The 23,353-nt window shown below is 40.2% G+C and overlaps 1 protein-coding gene across 1 annotated transcript; it reads left to right on the forward strand.

Annotated features, from left to right (window-relative positions):
- The first annotated feature begins 7,962 nt into the window (after positions 1 to 7,962).
- Positions 7,963 to 10,355, forward strand: LOC112237238 (transcription factor Sox-21-B). The gene is made up of 2 exons (XM_024405837.2): positions 7,963 to 8,285; positions 8,492 to 10,355. Exon 2 carries the CDS (start codon positions 8,514 to 8,516, stop codon positions 9,243 to 9,245), a length of 732 nt encoding a protein of 243 aa, XP_024261605.1. The 5' UTR covers positions 7,963 to 8,285; positions 8,492 to 8,513; the 3' UTR covers positions 9,246 to 10,355.
- Positions 10,356 to 23,353: the final 12,998 nt, after the last annotated feature.

Raw genomic sequence — 23,353 nt, forward strand, 5'->3', positions numbered from 1 at the left:
CTAGGCAGTAAATGAATGGTCTTGTAATTACTGTTCCTCGTAGTAATTATCACCGGGCACAATTTATGGATTTCATTATTGATTTGACTTGACCCTCGGCAGAGAGCGCTTAATTTGGAGACACTCTGGGCTGTCTGATGCCTTATAACAGCTCTGTGGGACTGTAGGGAAGCTGAGCTCTATGGACGTGGCTGTCACTGGCGTCTTTAGCCAGGGACGTCCCACCGGATCATTCAATGTGCTGTGCGAGGGTGCAGCTAACCCTAACCCTTTGGTGTGGCCAGTCGGTTGGGGTGGTGCTCTGCACGGGTATCGACTTTTGCCTCCCATAAAAAGCAACGGCGGTGGAAACCAAAAGGAGCGTTCATAATGACCCAGCATTAATCCTGACGCAACCGTTTAGAGCTTTGAAGTCTTTGATTTGTGAAGAAGGCCCCTGTTCCACCGTATCACTACCCCTCCCTCTCATGCTCCATAGATTAACAGATTATTTAACTCATTAGGCAAACATTATCTCAACGCCCAAATACAGACTGCTTGCCGTAGAAAACTGATAAGTAATATCCCCTTTTGCAGAAGCATGGAATAACACTGCAGCAGCATGTGCTGCTGTCTGCACAGTAACAGCTCCCGCTGCATGGCAGTAATGTATTGCTGATTATGGAGAGGAGAGTCTACTTTGTCAAAATGTGATCAATAATCCCCATAAATGTCTCATGTGCTCTGCATTAAGAACAGGCTGAATAAGCAACATGTGAGGGCCCTGTGTGAATGTAGCCTCTCCACTTGCTGTGGCCATCAAATCATGAGATCACCTGAGACAGCCCCTGTCACAGCCCCCTCACACAGGATGCGCTGACAGGACACATGCCCTCCAATTGATCACACTGTCATTCAAGCTGCCATGCTCTGCTTAAACACACACATATGCTCACTGTGTGTGTGTGTGTGTGTGTGTGTGTGTGTGTGTGTGTGTGTGTGTGTGTGTGTGTGTGTGTGTGTGTGTGTGTGTGTGTGTGTGTGTGTGTGTGTGTGTGTGTGTGTGTGTGTGTGTGTGTGTGTGTGTGTGTGTGTGTGTGTGTGTGTGTGTATTTAAGCAGAGCATGGCAGCGTGAATGACAGTGTGATCACAAACAAATACCTACAGTCGATATGGATCAGAAATATATTCATAACGCAGCAACTAGATGCTGTGCGGTTGATTTTTTTTTTCTTCAAACGGTTGACCTCCATGTTATAACCCAAAACCTTTTGAAAACATATCCCAGTCTCAGGAATGGCCACTTGTTTTGTCACTTTGGCATGTCAGACACCATGGCTATAATAGGTTTACCTTGAGAGATGTGACATTCAGTGGCAACAATGAGCCATCTGCAGGAACACTGTTATTTTAGTCTATTGAAAAGCGAGAGGTTTTTTTCTTTCTTTCAATGACATGGTTATTATCCTGGTCACTTAATCTCCTCAAATAAGATTGATTTCCCTTTTCAAGCAGTGTTAGAGTGGCTCTGTTGGAAAGATCCAGGCCATGGGAACCATAGTCAAGGTTCCAATGCATCCTCACAATTCCTTCATTTGCTAGAGGTCACAGCTACTATGGGTGCTCCCTTGACATACTGATGGCCGAACATACAAAGGCTCCTTCATTGTTAGAACTGATTGAGAAGAGCAGAAATACCTCCACAATTCATGCCCGGAAAATATATGGTTTTGTGTGTGTCATATAAATGCAACTTTTCTTTATGTAGGACAATCTGGTGCATCTTGATAGACATGTGGATGACAGTAAAGAGATGACCTTGCTCTAGTTCTGTGATGTTATTGTTTTACACACAGTGGAGGTGACAATTACATAGGAGCTGTTTTTGTTCTTCCTTTCATTCACATTTCATTCAGCGTTTGCCAAGTGACACTGGCAGGACAAAATCCATTTGCAAATCCATTACATGTATCATAATACATGTTGTAAAATAGCTCTTGAAATGTGCGCTGGGTATTTTGAGTAATCGTAATCATGAATTCATAGGCCTTAACTTGTGATCTATGCAAGTACAGTTGTATAACATGTATGTATCGGTCCTCATTGCTTCCAATACCCTGAGTCACATCCACACTAAAGTCAGAGTAGTATGGCTTTAACTGTGGCGCTACTGTGACACGGGTATTCACATCCCCTCAAGGCTCTATTTTCAGGCCCACAATAACATCAGCAAAAGTATTAATAAAAGTCAAAGGTTGAACAAGATAGATGTACTTTCAACCTTTACATAGAATTGCCAACGTTGTCTCTGCTTGCCTTTGAGCTTGTGTACAATGTCACAGATGAACAAGGCATTCACTCTCTTTCGCAGAAGGACGATGGCACAATATGAAGGACCAAATAGCATGTCAGTGCGCTGCTACAGGTTCAAGGAGATAGGATCACTTTTTGTGTGCCAAACGGCCTCAATTCTACCTCCACAGAAAAGGGGAGAGAGACTAAAAGAGGACTGAGAAAGAAGAGCCTTTGTGGGGGCTAAGGGAGAGGGTGGATGAAAAATTGCCTGGGTGAATCAGTTTCCCTCTGATCCCAACTGGAACTATAAATGTATCTGAGAGATGAGCTATCTATCTATGGCGCAGCTGCTTTCTTCCCTGTGTGCCTGTGATGAGTTAGCAGGACCTGGTGATAAAGCTGATGGAGGGGGTGCTATCAGGTGGCAGGGTGGGTAATTACAACTCTCTATTTGGGCTGTGTAGCGATGCCGGGCTCGATAAGGAGGGAATAATGAGGAAAAGGGGGCAGCGATAATGCACCCGCTAAATGGTGGGAAATAGTGTATCATGGCAAAAGTCATCTTGATGCCTGCAGGGATACAAGTGTCTTCTTTGGGATTTAAACCATAGGACTCAGCAAGAGAGAAAATGTTTGTTTTTTTAAGCTAAACTTGTGCCCTGTGGGAGGTTGCCGGATATCTGCGTTGAGGAAATCTGACTTTTTGACAAAAGGCTCTGAAGGTCGCTCTATAATGATTCAGGAGGTCTGTTTAGCCGCCGCTGTTATTTAGTTTTGCCTCGAGGTGTGGCGATATCCCTCAATGGAAGATTATATGTAATGCACTGGCACGACTTGGTGTTCTTATCAACCTTGTGATTTCCTTGTCCTCCCTCCTCTACAGCTCTTCTTGTTCCATAATGTGCTTTCAAACTTTTGGCATTATTTGTTGTATCTGCCAATTCTCAGGTCCAAAAAGATTGAATTGACAAGCCCCCCCCCCCCCCCCAACAACCCCACATCAATTCAGCTTCTTGCTGAGTGAAGCAGGTGAGTTGCTATTACATCCAGTACCACTGCTGTATCACTGCTAGACAAACGGTGTCTACAATACGGTAGAATGCAGCATTCTTCAAGGTAGAGGCCCCTTTACTTGGTTTACTTTCTTTACTGTTGCTTTGCTAATGCTCCGCTTTATGAGAAGATCATTTTTATTCATTAAATCGTCTTGATATGCATAATATTTAGGTTTTGGTGGGGTAAATGTGTTGGTTCTTTACCACAGTAATTCACAGTAGAACAAAGACACTAAAGTCTGCCCTGAGGAGCAATAAAGACTGTATGATTAGAATAATTACAGAACTGGAGAAGTCATTTGGCACGTGGTGAATGTTTTAAGAACACATCATGCAAAATAGGTCACATTTAATTTTTTTTTTATCCACAACAAAATATTAACTTTGCTCACATTAATTATGTATTTATTCCAAGCTCAATATGGCTCATTACAAGTAATGCAGGAGACCTTATTGTTGATTTGCCAAACCTGACATTACGTACCCTGACACTTGAGAACATTTACTAGGCATTGTATAAACACAGAACACACGAGACAAAATTACTTCTAATCTAAATGCATACATCTTTAAATAGTAATCAATTGGATTTTACACATGACTGAACTGTTTAAGCCATTATCTCTATCTCAAAAGCTGACTAGGTATTAAGATAAGATTCTGAAGCAAACAGTATTTAATGGATGACAAATTGAGTTTCAATAGCGTCTGGCTCAGGAGATCATGCAGAGAACATTTTATCCTCTATGTTTAATTAGATTACATTGAAACTAAACAGCTTTCACTGCTCTGGCGTTTTTTCTTTTGAAATGTAAAGAATTCTGTCCTAATTTCTAATAGCTTTTTGTCATTGTACCCTAATTCTCAAAACACAGTATTGCTCAATGCAGATATACAAAATGAGCTATGTGAGGTAAGCTGGCTGATCTCTCGTACAATTATAGAGAAGAGAATATTGAGCCTGTTTCATTTCAACCTTATCCACAATATATCTCAATACCATCTCAACGATGCAAACAAAACTGTTTAATTAAAATAAATAAAAAATGATGTGCTCATGCTTTACTGTACGTTGACAAGCAGCTTTAAAAACAGGAAAAAATAAGAATGGTTTGAATTGTTTTAAAGAAAAACACATAAAACAACATGACTACCAGAACATGACCACCTGACTACCTCCCTATTGATCTAATTGGTATAGATCTACATAGAGATGGCCTTACTCTCTTCCTTGCTTTCAGGAAGGAGATGATACAGTAGGGTGAAAGGAAGAAGGCAGTGCTGTGATCATCCAAGCTGAAAGAAAAGGACCACCACATCAGCTACATGATCTGGACCCCTCCCTCTCCACATCTCCAACCCTAACCATGATAATGACCGCACTTTCATGTTGGAGTAAATATGGTCGAGTCCTGTGGTTTGAAGGGGTTGACAGTAGCTGGCTGTTGTTTACCCCAGATCAGTTTACTGTGTAAAAGAAAAGATGTCTGATACCAGGAGGACAAGTCATCTGCTCTCTAACAATTTCCTCTGTGGAAATGATTTGGATCTCTTCCCTCTCTGCTTTGGAGAATGACAGTAAACAACAGGGTGCAGCTATGCCCTGGTAGTGTAATTATCAGTGAAAGGAAAATGAAGAGATAAACTCCACATCATCTAAGTGTCTTTGTAGATGGGGTTCTATATGTCAACCGCAAGATCATAGGGTAATGTCCTTGTCAACTATGTAATATAGCACGCTGCATATTACATGCAAAGCTATAGAGATTTTGCTGCAAACAAAACAACCAACTTGTGCTCCTATCTGCAAATTCTCTCACCTCTCACCCATTTCAGACTGTATGATGGCTAGAGCTTTGGAGTGAACTGTGCGCGATCTCTCCATAAACATGTCCCCATGTGCTTGTTGTGCTGTCTGCCTTCCATTTGCATGCAATTTTTCTTTTCAGCCTTATCACCAGACAGTATGCTGTGAGGTGGGAGTGCTCTGCTCCCTTCGTTTCAGAGGATGGACCCAGGCTTTATCACAAGGTAATTCTGCCACTCTCACTAGCCCATCTTGAATTATTTAACTGTTATTCCCATTCTAACCCAGGCCCCGGGAGAGGGAAACACAACAGAAAAAGCTTTAAAAAACACTAATTTACATCAATTTATTAGATCTTAATTACACATGTTTGCCAAGCTGGGAAATGGTGTTACTGTGTCATTAAATAGAAAAGGAAATAAATGAATCATTGACAATCTGCTCAATCAAATAGGGGTGAGGTTCAGGTGTGGAAATATTAATTGAATTGAAGGTTTATTCAGCAAGCCCTTATCATTTATAAGAACTATGGGCATTTTCAGTTAAGTCAATCTCTGGGTGCACACTATAATCTCCTGGTCATGCTTCAGCAACAGGCTATTATGATTCAGTAATTATACACAGTATTAAATACTGATGAGTTCAGAATTAAATGTGTGTTTTATTTCCCCCCCAACAAATTGCAATAGTGGGGGAGTAACGTTTATAAGGTTCATGATTATGAGAGGATGAAAAACATAACTTTGTGTGCTCAATGGACTGTACGCTTACACACATACTATCTACAGATGATAACTTTTCCCTTAACTTATTCATATAATTCATAGCTATTTGCGTGTTTGTGTCATAAAATGAGATGCTCTTCAGAATGATTCGCGCGGTTCACTGCTAGAATGTTATCTAAGGCAATGACAGCCCCACAATAGGAGCACACCACAGTGTTGAGAGACGCGCATACTTTCAGTCAAGGCAGCAGCTTGTCTCTCTCAGAAGCGTCATCGCGCACTTGTCAATCAGCGGACGGTCCTTTTGACGCGCATCATCTCCACCTGATCATCAGGTTTCCTCCAGGTTGAGACAATGGGCGGTCTTTCAGAGCCGAGGGCACTATTTCCCGGACACAATGATACAACATTATTCTCGCTCGTTTAGGCTTATTAAATTTGAAAACGTATATCACACCAACTGAGAGAAAACGACAGCAGTCAATGGAGCTGTATTTCCCTTCTAAATAGCGCATCCTATTGAGTTCATCCAATGTCATTCAATCACAACTTTTTTTCTTCCTTAATTGTTATCATGCATGATTTATAGCACATTATCTCAACGTATCGCATCAACCCCTCTCCTTGTATTACTGTTGATTTCAAACCTGTAATGGCTCATGGGATGTGCTGGACATGAGAGTTTTCATGAGAATGAATTGAAATTGATGATAAGACTTTATGTAGGACACAATTTATATGCAACAATAATAATAATGATAATGATACTACCACTACTAATAATAATAATACAAATAATAATAAAGAAATTACAGGAGGAATAAGATTTAATATTGCCACTGTTCAGTATCTTAACAGCTGAGGTGTCAAATTTCGACTCAGCCTACAAGTGCAAATCATTCTTGAAAGACGACTTTATATTTAATTCAATTTGGCATTAATTCATACACTATATCAAATAAAACGCACTGACTATAAATCGGCATTGTAAATTGTTTGATGCAGCCTTATTTTCACTTTCATTTTAATAATTATGCACAACAGAGAAGGTACGGGAACAAACCACTTAAACATACAATTTACTCAACGAGTCTTTCAGATAACTGTAATTGCTTAGTTGAATATTCGACAACCTAATTTCGGTTGTCGATTCGCCGCCCTTGGGAAAGTCTTTTGAAGTGAAAGTGAAAGGGAGAATTCAGGAAAAATAATTAATTTCACCAAGCACGTTTAGAGACACTCTACCCTCCTCTGTATTTAGGCATATTTATGACAAAATGCTTTTGCACAATATCAGAAAATTAAAAAAGACATTCTTTACCACGTTATCTTGCGTCTAGACGTATAACATTTCTGTAATGTTTGTGCCACTCATGGAGCATGGGACAGGCAGTAGCCCACCATTCAGGAAGAGATTAAATTACAATATAGGCTACTGTAGTTGTAAGAGCCATTGCATCGTAGACTGTAACAGTAGGTTATTTAGATCAAATAACAAGTAAAGACAAAAGTTATTTAGAAATAAAATAGTGTGCAGTCGGGGAAGAAGGAGAGTGAGAGAAGCAAGAGAGTAGAGCCTATTCACGTTTCCATCACCACTCCTCTTTCCCCTGTCAATGAGCGTCTTATGCAATCAATTGTTTTAAAACAAACCTTTTATTTAATTTATGGAAACATCATGCTCTTAGTCATCTGAAACTTACTGTATAGTTTTCAACGTGCTTGGTGAATTACTAAAGCTAGGCCAAGACAACACTTCTCAGGAACTGTTCACTTTTGGTTGCAAGTCATGTATATATACCTGAATATGTCTAACTATACTAAAATGAATACTTACAATAACAAAAAAGTTTGCATTAGTAATAATAATTACACATTTATTATAATGTAATAATATATCGTGATAAATTATCCTTATGATAATATGGATAATTTATCCTTATGATAATATGCTTTAAAGACCTGTACGATTAACTTAACTATAAAGGGCATATAGGATATCCTACAGCCAAATATATGGTGATGCATTTTCCTCCGAGTCCCTGGTCCTCCTCGCGCTCAGGGTGGGATTAGAAGAGCGCTGTGTGTGTTTAGACGTACTGCGCATGCTCCTGTGGCACTTTCACTACCTGCCTCTGAAAACCTTATTTCACATGGAGCAGCCCGGAGTTATCAACCATTTGCGTAAACGCTGGATTCAAGTGCTGAGTGGCGGTTAACAGTCTCTGGCGATAGCAGCAAAACAAGATAAGAACTGCAGCTCTAGATATATTGCCTTCTGTCTTCGATGCTATATTGTCCTCGTCGGATATCAACATGCATCAGAAAACCTAACTTTTATAGAGTTTCTCATCAGAACGCTGCGCATTGCTCTTTTCAAAACGGATATCTTACTACGGTGTGATGAAGCACTGATATTTTACGTAAGTAAAGGAAATATACTTTTTGAAACATTTTATCTCACACTAATGTATTTCTACGAAATATATTTAATTGGATTACTTAGTTTTATTATATATGTAGGCCTATGTAACTTTTTACCGTGTGTTAGTTAGGCAAACTGAGACTATACTGTCACTAAATATTAGAAAGAGACTTGACATATTGTCTGTGATATTTACCTTTTCAGACCAAAAGTATTTTGTACCAACATGTCTAAACCAATGGATCACGTAAAACGCCCGATGAATGCCTTCATGGTTTGGTCCAGAGCGCAGAGAAGAAAAATGGCTCAGGAGAACCCAAAAATGCACAACTCCGAGATCAGCAAAAGATTGGGAGCGGAGTGGAAACTTCTCACCGAGTCAGAGAAAAGGCCATTCATTGACGAAGCTAAACGACTGAGAGCCATGCACATGAAGGAACACCCTGACTATAAATACAGACCTAGGCGGAAGCCAAAGACTCTGATGAAAAAAGACAAGTTTGCCTTCCCAGTGCCCTACAATCTTGGAGAGCACGACGCGCTTAAAGTTAGCGGTCTATCTCATGGAGCACTTCACGAGTCCCTATTAGGGAACCCAGACAAGGCAGCAGCGGCAGCCGCGGCCGCAGCAGCGAGAGTCTTCTTCAACCCGTCCATGACCACGAACCCCTATTCATTTTTTGACCTCGGGTCGAAGATGTCAGAGCTTTCCTCTCCATCGTTTCCTTACCCATCTCTGGGCTACCCTGGTGGCACGGCTTTCTCTGGAACTGGTAGTGTTGGTGGAACACACACTCACACTCACTCTCATCCAGCCCCGGGCAACCCAGGCTACATGATCCCCTGTAACTGTACGGGCTGGCCCTCTGCGGGTCTTCAGCCACCGCTAGCCTACATCCTGCTGCCTGGCATGGGCAAACCTCAACTTGACTACCCTGCATATGCAGCGGCATTATGATAGCCTATATTGGATTTAGGAGACGTTTAAATGTGAAGAAAAAAATATTCATGCAAGAGTTTATTATGCATGCACAAACTTGTACATGTGATGAAGTGCTCGTTGTCTCAGATATCACATGTGTATGTATATTGATTAATGCCTTTATCGAAGGTAATTCTTATATAGCGAACTCTCTAAACTAATATTCATACATCTCCGGGCAAATCCCAGAGGGACAGAACAAAAGGATGGCAGAAATACTGAACTGGGGAGGAAAGGGTAGGAGATCTATTTGCCCGTGTCAATGTGAATACTCATTTGAAAGGTACCATATTTGATTTATATCTGTTGCAAATGCACCTGCTTGACTTGTTGTTATCAAGTAGGCCTAGTTTACTGCATCCCACAACAAATCAGATATAGGTAAACACGAACTGGCCATAATTTTCTTCATATATTGTACCTGATAATTCAATATTGTTTAAAGAGTCTAATCACTGGCTATTATGATTTATATTGTTGGTCAAGAAGGAATGATAATTGTTTGTCCGTCTGGCTTTCTTGTTTCAATCAGAATGACATAAGCCTGTAAATGTGTACAGATAAATGATGCTAATAGTTAATTTGCCATTAGGCTAGTGCTTGAGATAGGGCCTGGAACTGACTGGGTTGTTTGACTAGAAATCCAGTGTATATTTTGAGTTTTTAAACACTGTTTTATAGATGTCTGTACTATTTATTGTTTAGTGGAATGATTATGGTGACCCTGTCGATTGAACAGAGGACATACCTTGTCCTGTAACATTTGCACAGTAAATAGGAAGTGCTTATATAATGTAATTTATTTTAAAGAATGACGAGCCCAAAAGTTTTTTAATTCGACTACAATCGTTCGCCTTTCTGTCAACATTGGCAAGACACAAAATTATCACTGATCATTTTTGATTCTTGAGACTTGTGCATTTACGTGCATAAGGAGCATCATTCGTTTTTACTAACTCTTAATGAAGTTGTCTGTTTTGTGTTTTATTTAACACCACTTACATGTACTTTAAACTCTTAAATGCTATTCTTTTCATTTGTTGAACAAAGGATTATAATAAAGCGTATGCGGACAAACAGAAAGAATCGCCGTAGTTCTTGTTGAATTGCTAACAAGATGTTTATCTGAATTGCCCTGATGTGGTCAGTCCAGGTGAAGTGTAAGGTACCCTCCAAAGGCCGCTTTTGTTCGTGTTTTGAATAGCATTACTCGGAAATCTAAATCAACCCATTGTAATCAAGAGCCAAAACCTGATTTATCACAATTTTAATCGTGAATAGGAAGGAAGATACAACTGAGTGGGTTTCTTTTAAACCCTCTATTCCCAGTAAAAAAAAAGTGAGCTCTTCGGGCCTGTAGAACAGGCATCTCTTTGAGGTATAAAACAGGGCCTGAATTAGATCTAAGTGCCAGCGTCCAATTACAAAACACAACTAATAGCATTGTATTTTTCTTATTCAATGAAAATACTTCAGTATGCTTAGCTATGGCACAGTTTATCACATCTGCTGTGTGTGTGCGTGTGTGCGTGTGTCGGGAATATCTGAATTTATGCTCATTATGACATGTAATACATTGGGCATGTTATTCAAGCAAACTACCCCTCATAGATAGCATTAAGAAGTTAATTCATATGGATCAGAGCGATTATGCAAAACTAATTTAGACTGTCCAGGGATAATTATCTCCGACACGGTTAATTAAACCCTTTCACCACTCTGGATTCTCTATTGTAATACTCCGATCACTTCTCTCCACGGAACTTCCTACTTTGCCCTGGAAATAACGCGCAATTGAGCTTGTTTCATGCAGTATAAAATAAAAAAATAACAAACATTTATCCTCTCAGAATTATTTCTGCACATTTGAATTCTTCACGGGGGACTTTTATTTGTATATTTGGTCCCCATACTGACACCAATATTTTATAACTTGCTGTTTGGCCTTGTTAGATAATAGGCCTGAACATTAATAGACGAGAGTATGGGCTATTGTGTGATTTTATTTCGAAAACAGAAAGGATATGTCTTTTGATTGTTTTCTTGAAAGGTAGGCTAGCACTTTATCGTTTTTGGTTTGAAAGAAGATATTTTGAAAGGGCAGCCAACAGTTTGCTGACCAAAACGCCTGAGAAGGTCGCCAGGTTGATAAAAGAGCGCGCATTACCAGCTCAGTGACCATTTCCCTCTCTTTCTTTGCCCTTTTATTATATTTTACTTAAGGAAAGGGGGAAGAAACCCTGAAAGAACTTTTTCTTCACTGGGAGCGTTTAGACGGTCGAGGAGGTTTTGTCTGGGAACAAAACGTGGGTTGGGAGGTTTTTGTGAGAGTGTTGTTTGTTGAAGTGGAGCTCAGCAAAAAGCGGCTGCTTTCCCTCATTGTGATGAAAGCAATCAGTGGTATTTGGAAAACTGTTAGCATTGTGCACTTCTCTGTGTCCATTGTGGAGGATTTCTTTTCACAAGGTTTTTTTCAACCGATCCAGCTGGCCGGAGTGAATAGCACTGCAATGTGTACACGCTTTGTCCCTCCAAGCCCTTCAAGTAGCCCACTTTGAATGGAGTGAGTTGACACTGCATGACAGTGAAACAACACAATAAAAAATACATGAGCACATGAATAGAAGCAGGAGCATAAATAAATAAAATGGGTGGCCAAAACTGGATAAACTGAATGACAAAACGGTGAAAGGGGAGCAAAATATATATTTAACACGCCAGATTAGCATTAGAATGCAATCTACAAGGCAGAACAATTGATGAATAGGTTACCCGGCCAAGAAAGAAATGGACTAAATGCCTTTTGAATAGATATGCTTTTTCTCCATGGAAGAAAAGTGGACTCAATGGGAAAGGTGGAGATGCAACTATGCAAATAACTAGGGGGAAACTTTTTTTCCCCAGAAAATGTTTTTCCAGAGTTGATTCCAAGATAGGCAAGTCATAGAATTACAGACTTTCAGGACTGAACTCCCTGAATGTGAGTGCCAGTGTTGAAAAGGCCTAAAATCCTTTAAACAATCATGCTCATAAACAAGATTGGATTTCAATATAATTTAATTTAGAAAAAAAAATCTTAAAACTAAATGCACGAGACTGACTGAGGATCTTCATCAAATCCCTCAATCACAGCTCAAAATTGTATTTCATGTCTCTGATTACTTCAGCGTAACCAAACTCAGTCTCATATCCAAAACCATGGCCGCAAAAACACCATCTGTCATGCAGGCTCACACTTGTAGAATCCAGAATGGCTGCGGTGGTATGTCTGTTATGTGACAGTCCAAAAACATATTGAAGGGTGTACAGCATAAATCAAGCTTTGACCATATATTTTTGAAATGGTATAATGTAGGAAGTGTACTGCGGGCAGTGTTTTGAGATGGTCATCCAAGTCTGTCAAATTCATCCCATGAGGAATGAAGGGTTTTACTTTGACCCTGCTGAGGTGAACATAGCCAACAGATCATCATGGAAGGAAACGGATGTCTGCAGTTGATTATGCTGTTACACTTTTCGTCCAGACTTACATATACCAGTATAATTCTATTCAGGTCTGAAACTAAATATTTTAATCCCCCTCTGTAAATAAACTGTATGATTCTGATATAAATGAGAAATACAGAATATTGGGCTCTAACTAAGACAAGCGTCAAACTCATTCCATGGAGGCCCGAGAGTAGGGGTTTTCACTCCTTCCTTGTACTTGACTGATCAATAAGGTCACTGATTAGTTAGGAACTCCTCTCACCTGGGTGTCTAGGTCTTAATTGGACACAACATTAAAAGGAAATAATGAAAACTAGCATACACTCGGCCCTCCATGGAATGAGTTTGACACCCGTGCTCTAAGTAAACAGTGGTCAAGCAGCCTCGTGGCAATGCAAGCTTTCTGTCTCGAAGTAATTGGCAGATGGTCACTTGCGTGTAGATAAGGGAAATTAAAATGAAACTAGGGCCTTCAATCAGATCAAGCATTAACCAGAAGTGGAACTGTGTCGGGGCTGTCATATCATCGTGCAGCTGCTCTTGTGACCATTGTCAAGAAGCCACACCCATCCCACTAGCGTTAGAAGTTCAGAACGAGAAAGTGTAGGTTATATATATATATTTAATGACTCTCAAATTTAAAATCATTAAACAAAATAATGAGGATTTCTATTTGCCCTTGCTCAGGCATAGGGTTGCAAAATTCTGGAAACTTTCAATAAATTTCCCTGGTTTTCCTGAATTCCCGTCCGGGAAGCAGGACATCCGAAATCCCTCAACCAGGATTTCTGGAAAACCAGGGAATGCATTGAAAGTTCCCTGAACTTTGCAACCCCTGCTCAAATAAAATAGAAGTGTATTTGTCATGTACACAGTTTTGCATATGTTATTGCAGATATAGTGAAATGTGTATGTTTCTAGCTCCAACAGTGCAGCAAAATCTGGCAATACAATAACAATACACACACAATTCCCACCCACCCCTCCCCACCAAAAAGAAAGAACAAGAAATGAAGACATATTGGAACTAGCAATATCGGTGTCCGAACATAAATAAATAAATATGTGAATGGTGGGTATAGACAGTATGGAGCAACAGTGCCTTCAGACAGTATTCATACCGCTTGACTTATTCCACATTTTGTTGTGTTACAGCCTGAATTCAAAATGTATTTAATGTATATCACACATATATACACAATACCCCACATTTAAATTTGAGCAAATTTAATGAGAATGAAATGCAGAAATATATCATTTACATAAGTATTCACACCCCTGAGTCAATACATGTTAGTATCACCTTTGGCAGCGCTTACAGCTGTGAGTTTTTCTGCTTAAGTCTCTAAGAGCTTTGCACAATTGGATTGTACAATATTTGCACATTATTATTTTTTAAATTCTTCAAGCTCTGTCAAGTTGGTTGTTAATCATTGCTAAACAGCCATTTTCAAGTCTTGCCATAGATTTTCAAGCCGATTTAAGTCAAAACAGTAACTAGGCCCATCGGGAAAATTCAATGTCTTCTTGCTAAGCAACTCATGTATTTTTGGCCTTGTGTTTTAGGTTGTTGTCCTGCTGAACGGTGAATTTGCCTCCCAGTGTCTGTTGGAAAGCAGACTGAACCAGGTTTTCCTCTTGGATTTTTGCCTGTGCTTAGCTCTATTCCATTTCTTTTGATCCTAAAAAAACGACCTAGTCCTTGCCGATGACAAACATGTCCATAACATGATGCAGCCACCACCATGCTTGAAAATATGAAGAGTGTTACTCAGTGATGTGTTGTGTTGGATTTGCCCCAAATATAGCACTTTGTATTCAGGACATACAGTTAATTTCTATGCCACATTTCTTTGCAGTTTTACTTTAGTGTCTTATTGCAAACATGGTGCATGTTTTGGAATATTTTTCTTCTGTACAGGCTTCCTTCTTTTGACTTTGTCATTTAGGTTAGTATTGTGGACTAACTAGAATGTTGTTGATCCATCCTCAGTTTTCTCCTATCACAGCCATTAATTAATCTCTGTAGCTGGTTTAAATTCACCATTGGTCTTATTGTGAAATCCCTGAGCTGTTTCCTTCCTCTCTGGCAACTGAGTTAGGAAGGACGCCTGTATCTTTTTATTGTGACTGGGCGTATTGATACACCATCCAAAGTATAATTAATGCTCAAAGGGATATTCAATGTCTGCTTGAGGTAGTAATTCAAAAATCATGTTAAACACTATTTTTATTAAACTACTATTATATATGATGAGCCATTACTAGAATAAAGTATATACAGTACCAGTCAAAAGTTTGGACACACCTACTCATTCAAGGGTTTTCTTTATTTTTTACTATTTTCTACATTGTAGAATAATATTGATGACATAAAAAATATGAAATAACACATATGGAATCATGTAGCAACCAACAAGTATTTAAAAAATCAAAGCAAAGCTGTCTTGTCTTGATGACAGCTTTGCACACTCTTGGCATTCTCTCAACCAGCTTCATGAGGTATGCTTTTCCAACAGTCTTGAAGGAGTTCCCACATATACAGAGCACTTGTTGGCTGCTTTTCCTTCACTCTGCGGTCCAACTCATACCAACTATCTCAATTGGGTTGAGGTCGGGTGACTGTGGAGGCCAGGTCATCTGATGCAGCACTCCTTCACTCTCCTTCTTGGTCAAACAGCCCTTATACAGCCTGGAGGTGTGTTTTGGGTCATTGACCTGTTGAACAACAAATGATAGTCCCACTAAGCGCAAAACAGATCTGATGGTGTATCACTGCAGAATGCTGTGACAGCCATGCTGCTTTAGTGTGTCTTGAATTCTAAATAAATCACTGACAGTGTCACCAGCAAATCACCCCCACACCTCCTCCATGCTTCACGGTGGGAACCACACATGTAGAGGTCATCCACTTACCTACTCTTCGTCTCACAAAGACACAGCGGTTGGAATCAAAAATCCCAAATTTGGATTCATTAGACCAAAGGACAGATTTCCACTGGTCTAATGTCCATTGCTCGTGTTTCTTGGCCAAAGCAAGTCTCTTCTTATTGGTGTTCTTTAGTGGTTTCTTAGCAGCAATTCGACTATGAAGGCCTGATTCATGCAGTCTCCTCTGAACAGTTAATGTTGAGATGTGTCTGTTATTTGAACTCTGTGAAGCATTTATTTGGGCTGCAATCTGAGGAGCAGTTAACTCTAATGAACTTATCCTCTGCAGCAGAGGTAACTGACTCTGGGTATTCCTTTCCTGTGGCGGTCCTCATGAGAGCCAGTTTCATCACTGCACTTGATGGTTTTTGCGACTGCACTTGAAGAAACTTTCAACAATCTAGACATTTTCCGTATTGACTGACTTTAAGACATGATGGACTGTCATTTCTCTTTGCTTATTTGAGCTGTTTTTGCCATAATATGGACTTGGTCTTTTACCAAACAGGGCTATCTTCCGTATACCACCCCTACCTTGTCACAACACAACTGATTGGCTCAAATGCATTAAGGAAAGACTGTGTGTTGCCGCTTTCCATGTTGTCTGTTGTCTGTAGCTTGTGAGGTGTGGAAACACTTTGTTGCTTTTATGAATTTTGTCTTGCTGCTTTTTGTCCTATGTTGCTATGTCTGTATGCTACGTATTGCTTGTCCTATGTTGCTCTGTCTGTATGCTATGTCTTGCTTGTCCTATGTTGCTATTATCTATATTGTAATTGTTTTTAATAACCTGCCCAGGGACTGCGGTTGAAAATTAGCCGGCTGGCTAAAACCCGGCACTTTTACTGAAACTTTGATTAATGTGCACTGTCCCTGTAAAAATAAAATAAACTCAAACATTCCACAAATGTTCTTTCAACAAGGCACACCTGTTAATTGAAATGCATTACAGGTGACTACCCATGAGGCTGATTGAGAGAATGCCAAGAGTGTGCAAAGCTGTCATCACGGCAAAGGGTGGCTACTTTGAAGAATTACAATTATAAAATACATTTAGATTTGCTTAACACTTTTTTGGTTGCTACATGATTCCATATGTGTTATTTCATAGTGTTGATGTCTTCACTATTATTCTACAATGTAGAAAATATTAATAATAAAGAAAAACCATGGAATGAGTAGTTGTGTCCAAACTCCACAGTACCAGTCAAAAGTTTAGACACACCTATTCATTCCAGGGTGTTTATTTTTAATATTTTCTACATTGTAGAATAATAGTGTGGACATCCAAACTATGAAATAACACACATGGAATCATTTAGTAACCAAAAAAAAAGAAAAGTTAAACAAATATATTTAATATTTTAGATTCTTTGCCTTGGCATTCTCTCAACCAGCTTCATGGAATGCATTTCAATTAACAGGTGTTAAAAGTTCATTTGTAGAATTTCTTTCCTTCATGCATTTGAGCCTATCAGTTCTGTTGTGACATGGTAGGGGTGGTATACAGTAGATATACCTATTTGGTAAAAGACTAAGTCCTTATTAGGGCAAGAACAGCTCAAATAAGCAAAGATAAATTACAGTCCATCATTACGTATAAAACATGAAGGTCAGTCAATCTAGAACATTTCAAGAACTTCGAAAGTTCAGTGCAGTTCCAAAAGCCATCAAGCGCCATGATGAAACTGGCTCTCATGAGGACCGCCACAGGAAAGGAAGACCCAGAGTTAGTTACCTCTGCTGCAGAGGATAAGTTCATTACACTTACCAGCCTCTGAAATTGCAGCCCAAATAAATGCTTCACAGAGTTCAAGTAACAGACACATCTCAGCATCAACTGTTCAGAGGAGACTGCGTGAATCAGGCCTTCATGGGCCAAATTGATGCAAAGAAACCACTACTAAAGGACACCAATAATAAGAAGAGACTTGCTTTGGCCAAGAAACATGAGCAATGGACATTAGACCAGTGGAAATCTGTCCTTTGGTCTGATGAGTCCAAATTGGAGATTTTAATTCCAACCGCCGTGTCTTTGTGAGACGAAGAGTAGGTGAACGGATGATCTCCGCATGTGTGGTTCCCACAGTGAAGCATGGAAGAGGAGGTGTGGGGTTGCTTTGCTGGTGACACTGTCAGTGATTTATTTAGGCACACTTAACCAGCATGGCTACCACAGCATTCTGCAGCGATACGCCATCCCATCTGTTTTGCACTTAGTGGGACTATCATTTGTTTTTTCAACAGGACAATGACCCAACACACCTCCAGGCTGTGTAAGGGCTATTTGACCAAGGAGAGTGATGGAATGCTGTATCAGATGACCTGGCCTCCACAATAACCTGACCTCAACCCAATTGAGATGGTTGGGATGAGTTGGACTGCAGAGTGAAGGAAAAGCAGCCAACAAGTGCTCCGCATATGTGGGAACTCCTTCAAGACTGTTGGAAAAGTATTCCAGGTGAAGCTGGTTGAGAGAATGCCAAGAGTATGCAAAGCTGTCATCAAAGCAAAGGGTGGCTACTTTGAAGTATCAAAAATATATTTAGATTTGTTTAAAACATTTTTGGTTACTAAATTATTCCATGTGTTATTTCATAATATTCATGTCTTCACTATTACTCTACAGTGTGGAAAATTATAAAAATAAAGAAAAACCCTTCAATGAGTAGGTGTGTCCAAACTTTTGACTGGTACAGTGTATATATATATAGGGCAAGAACAGCTCAAATAAGCAAAGATAAATTACAGTCCATCATTACGTATAAAACATGAAGGTCAGTCAATCTAGAACATTTCAAGAACTTCGAAAGTTCAGTGCAGTTCCAAAAGCCATCAAGCGCCATGATGAAACTGGCTCTCATGAGGACCGCCACAGGAAAGGAAGACCCAGAGTTAGTTACCTCTGCTGCAGAGGATAAGTTCATTAATTTTCATGTCTTCACTATTATTCTACAGTGTGGAAAATTATAAAAATAAAGAAAAACCCTTCAATGAGTAGGTGTGTCCAAACTTTTGACTGGTACAGTGTATATATATATAGGGCAAGAACAGCTCAAATAAGCAAAGATAAATTACAGTCCATCATTACGTATAAAACATGAAGCAAAGGGTGGCTACTTTGAAGTATCAAATATATATATATATACACACACACACTTATATCGGGACCTTCATGAAATGGGTTCCCATGGCTGAGCAGCCACACACAAGCCTAAGATCCCCATGTGCAATTCCAAGCATCGGCTGGAGTGGTGTAAAGCTTACCACCATTGGACTAGGGAGTAGTAGAAACCCGTTCTCTGGAGTGATGAATCACGCTTCACCATCTGGCAGTCCGACGGACTAATCTTGGTTTGGCGGATGCCAGGAGAACACTACCAAGTTCCAGCAGCAATGCTCTAGCATCTAGTGGTAGCCTTCCCAGAATAGTAGAGGCTGTTTATAGCAGCAAAGGGGGGTTCAACTCCATATTAATGCCCATGATTTTGGAATGAGATGTTCGACTAGCACATGTCCTCATACTTTTGTTCATGTGGTGTAGGCGGTGAGGTTGCCGTACCAGACTGTGATACAGCCAGAATGCTCTCGGCGGTGCATCTGTAGAAGTTCTGGAGATCTTAAGGATCAAGATGGATTTCTTCAGCCTCCAGAGGTTGAAGTGGCACTGATGCACTTTCTTTACCATGCTGTCAGTGTGAAGGAACCATTTCAAGCCCTCGGTGATGTGCATGCTGAGGAACTTGAAGCTTTTGACACTCCTCTGCAGCCCGTCCATGTGGATGGGGGCGTGCTCTGTCTGGTTTCTCTTGTAGTCAACGATCAGCTCCTTTGATTTGTTAAAGTTGGAGGAGAGGTTATTTTCCTGGCACCAGTCTGCCATGGATCTCACCACCTCCCTGTTGGCTGTCTCATTGTTTTTGGTAATCAGGCCTACCACTGTTGTGTTGTCAGCAAACTTGATGATTGAGTTGGAGACGTGCATGACCATGCAGTCATGGGTGACCAGGAAGTACAGATGGGGGCTGAGCACGCACCCATGTGGGGCCCCCGTTTTGAGGATCAGCGTGGCGGGGGTACTGTATTGTTGCCTACCCTCACCACCTGGGGTCTGCCCGTCAGGAAGTCTAGGACCCAGTTGCACAGGGTGGGTTTAAGACTCAGGGCCCTGAGCTTAGTGATGAGCTTGGAGGGCACTATGGTGTTGAAGGCTGAGCTGTATTCAATGAACAGCATTCTTACACACTGTAGGTATTCCTTTTGTCCAGGTGGGATTGAGCAGTGTTCAGTGCAATGGCAATTGCATAGTCTGTGGATCTGTTGGGGCGGTATGCAAATTGTAGTGGAGTCTAGGGTGTTGGGTAAGGTGGAGATGATACTTCACTAGCCTCTCAAAGCAGTTCATGACAAAAGTGAGTGCTACGGGGCGGTCATGGTCATTTAGTTCAGTTACCTGGACACAGGAACAATGGTGAACATCAAGTGGGGACAACAGACTGGGATAGGGAGAGATTGAATATGTCCGTAAATACTGCAGTCAACTGGTCTTCACATGCTTTGAGGATGCGGCTTGGGATGCCGTCTGGGTTGGCAGCCTTGCGATGGTTAACACGCTTGAATGTCTTACTCACGTAGGCCACGGAGATCGGAAGCACACAGTCCTTGTGAGTGGCGGGGGCCCACGTCTGCTAACTCTGTGTTGTTTTCACCTGCTGTAAGAGAAAAAACATATTACCCATGTTTAATTGAATTGGTTATTACATACCTACTCAATGAACACTACATGTGTGTTATTCAGCCCATTGTTTAGTGTGGGTTACTGCTAATGGAGCCATAACAGGTCAAGTAAGCTAGAAAGTCAGCTTTATTTTTCACTGACTATAGGACAACAATTTCTCAGTCATTGAACTGAGGAGTAGAGGTCTACAAAGATATCATGTGTTGGCGATTCATGCTATATACCATTATGTCTTGGACCTTGTGGTTAAGTAATGGCTGTGGCAATCTTTGCAGGGAACAACATTTTTGTCATTATCTTGGATGGTAAACCTATGGGGTAAAACAATTCCCCTTTTACTCAAAATTACACAATCACCTTTGGTTAGAGGAGTTGTATTTACGTAGTTTTCTCAGTGTATTTGAAATGACAATCCCTCTTCAGATGAGGGGGGTCACGCAATATCAATGCAGTAAAGCACTGTAATTTCCCATAGATTACATAAGGCAATATGTCATTCAATAGTTAGTCATCTCTGAATTCATTGAATAATCTTGGAAATTGATGTTTAAAGTTGTTTTATTTCCAGTTACAGAAGAAATGATCAAAATAAGTCCTAAAACAAATATGTAGTGTACTGTAAAAGACAATGTAGTGTATTAGAGAAAGAAGTCTCATCATTGTCAACATATGCAAATGGTTTTTTTTCTAGTTTCACATTATTTCAACAAAAAAATCAAAAAAACTTCCATCTGCACTACGCTACATCAATTACATATTGAGAGGCAATGTAAAGGGTTCTCTCATAGGATTTCAAGCTTTGGCTGTCTCAGATTTTCATAAACCCCTTCTGATGCACTGATATCATTAGTGTCTGAGTGTTAAAGCCTTTATGTGCCTGTAAGACATTTGTAGAGGGGAGATTAGGCAAATTATCATACATATGTAGCGCTGGTTCAACTCTATGTTGACCTCAGAGGGATATACAGACGTTTCTACATTCCTAATTCGCTCGAGGCTACCCCAAAAGGCCTTGGATTAAAACCTGGCTTCAATGGCTTAGATGGATCACATTTAGCATTTTTTTTCTGAGGTGAATAATAATAAACCATCATCAGGTCTTTGTTGTTTTTTTTTGTATTTATATACAGTATATACATTATATACATATTATGCATTTACTTGGGGCATGTTTTTTGGGAATCACCTGTATATTCTAATTTAGTATGTGTGGAGTCAGAGAGCTACTGCTATAGGGCACGTTTCTCTCTTAAGAACCTCAAAGAGATCGCTGACTTCTCCAGCTCATTTTAGGCAAATCAAAATGTGAAAAGTTCTCTCCTGAAGCAATCTCTCCATCACCAGGTTGTATCAAGAATGTTTATGAAGGCTATGTGCCGTATTACCTGTAATCTCCAGGGAAGGACCGGCTACATTTCTTGCTTCTCTATGCTCCCAGGAGGTGAAAATGCCAAAAAAATAATCTTGCTTTGCACCTTTTCCACCACACCTCCATGTCTCAAATCAAAGGCTCCAAACCATACATGTCACTATGCCCAAGGTGACCAGAAGAAATGAGAAAATTTCTATATGCAGTACATTCCCATAAACATGCCACATCCTCTGAAGTCTGGCTCCACTTTTAGGAGGTCCAAGTTTGTTTAAAAGTACATAATGCAATGGGTGTATGGACTCTGCTGGGGCTCAGGAAGGCATGCTGCAATTAGGAACTGTTGGGTGAGTTGAAGGTGTCTCTTCATGCCCAGGTGAGAGCATGGTTGAGACCAATGTATTTATCACATTTTCACGAATATTATCCCTGGATATCTCGGAAATATTTGAAGTGGTGATTTTGTCTTTTACCAAATAGTACTTTTAGGAATCCATATTATTAAAAGCCACTACAAGATGTTACCTTTTTAACTATAATAACTGGGTGAAACTCCAACAACTTGACATATGTATGCCTGTACTGTCACTGTGTTACATTTTGTGTTGTTCCAGGAGGAATTTGTCAAACTATTTCCTTGTTCTTGTGTTTGTGGAACATCATGCTTTGGAGTCTCTGAGGAAGGATATCTGTGATCATCTGTAAGTATTGTTGGCACAACCGTACACAATTATTCAGGGAAGGTTTGTTCAGCCTTTGTGTGATCATCAAATTACTCACCGTTTTCCCCCAGGCCAAGAATTCATCCAAAGAAGTCAAGCAGTTACACAAGATATTATGAGGGAGAGGACTGGGATTTCCCTATGATCTTCGCACGAAATAACTAAAATGATGATCTGCAGTAGATAAAGCAGCAGCAGTTGACTCAGTGGTCAGCTCTTGTGTTCTGTAGCCTGCCAGACAATGCTAGCTAGGTCATCTAGGAGCCATTTCTAGGGAATACCTTGTCTTTATTGACAGTATCAAGATTAGACTTCCTGTAGAAAGTGTTCAGTGCCTTTCGTAAATAGTTGTGGTATATCACAGAGAGTATAATTCAAAATGGTGTCTTTATTACCTCTATCAGTGTCATGTCAACATCAATTGCAAATTATGCTTAGGAGTAAGAGGATTCGACATGAATCGAATTGCCATAGGTGTAAGAGCCAGCTAGGACCAGGGCTACTCCACTGTCTTCATGCCATGACTGTACACTTGTATCCCTTCTTAAACACACATTGAGGACTTGGTAAACAACACTTCGTGAGGCATAGACTCTCCTCTGTCCTTACTGTAATAGGCTGACTAACACTTAGGCTCCCACTACTGTTTGAAAGACATTACTACACTAACATTCTACGATAAGAAACAGTGGCGCTGCTTGATGGTTCTAGATTGTGTCATTTCAGTTCATGAATCCTAGTGGTTTGGTCCAGGGGGCAGTATGAAAGCTTCCCACTGACACAATGTGAGTCCTTCTACTCAGTGAGTACTCACTGTACTGCTTCATTGTAGGGA

The sequence above is a fragment of the Oncorhynchus tshawytscha genome, linkage group LG03, assembly GCF_018296145.1.
Source record: "Oncorhynchus tshawytscha isolate Ot180627B linkage group LG03, Otsh_v2.0, whole genome shotgun sequence".
In the NCBI taxonomy this organism is placed as follows: domain Eukaryota; kingdom Metazoa; phylum Chordata; class Actinopteri; order Salmoniformes; family Salmonidae; genus Oncorhynchus; species Oncorhynchus tshawytscha.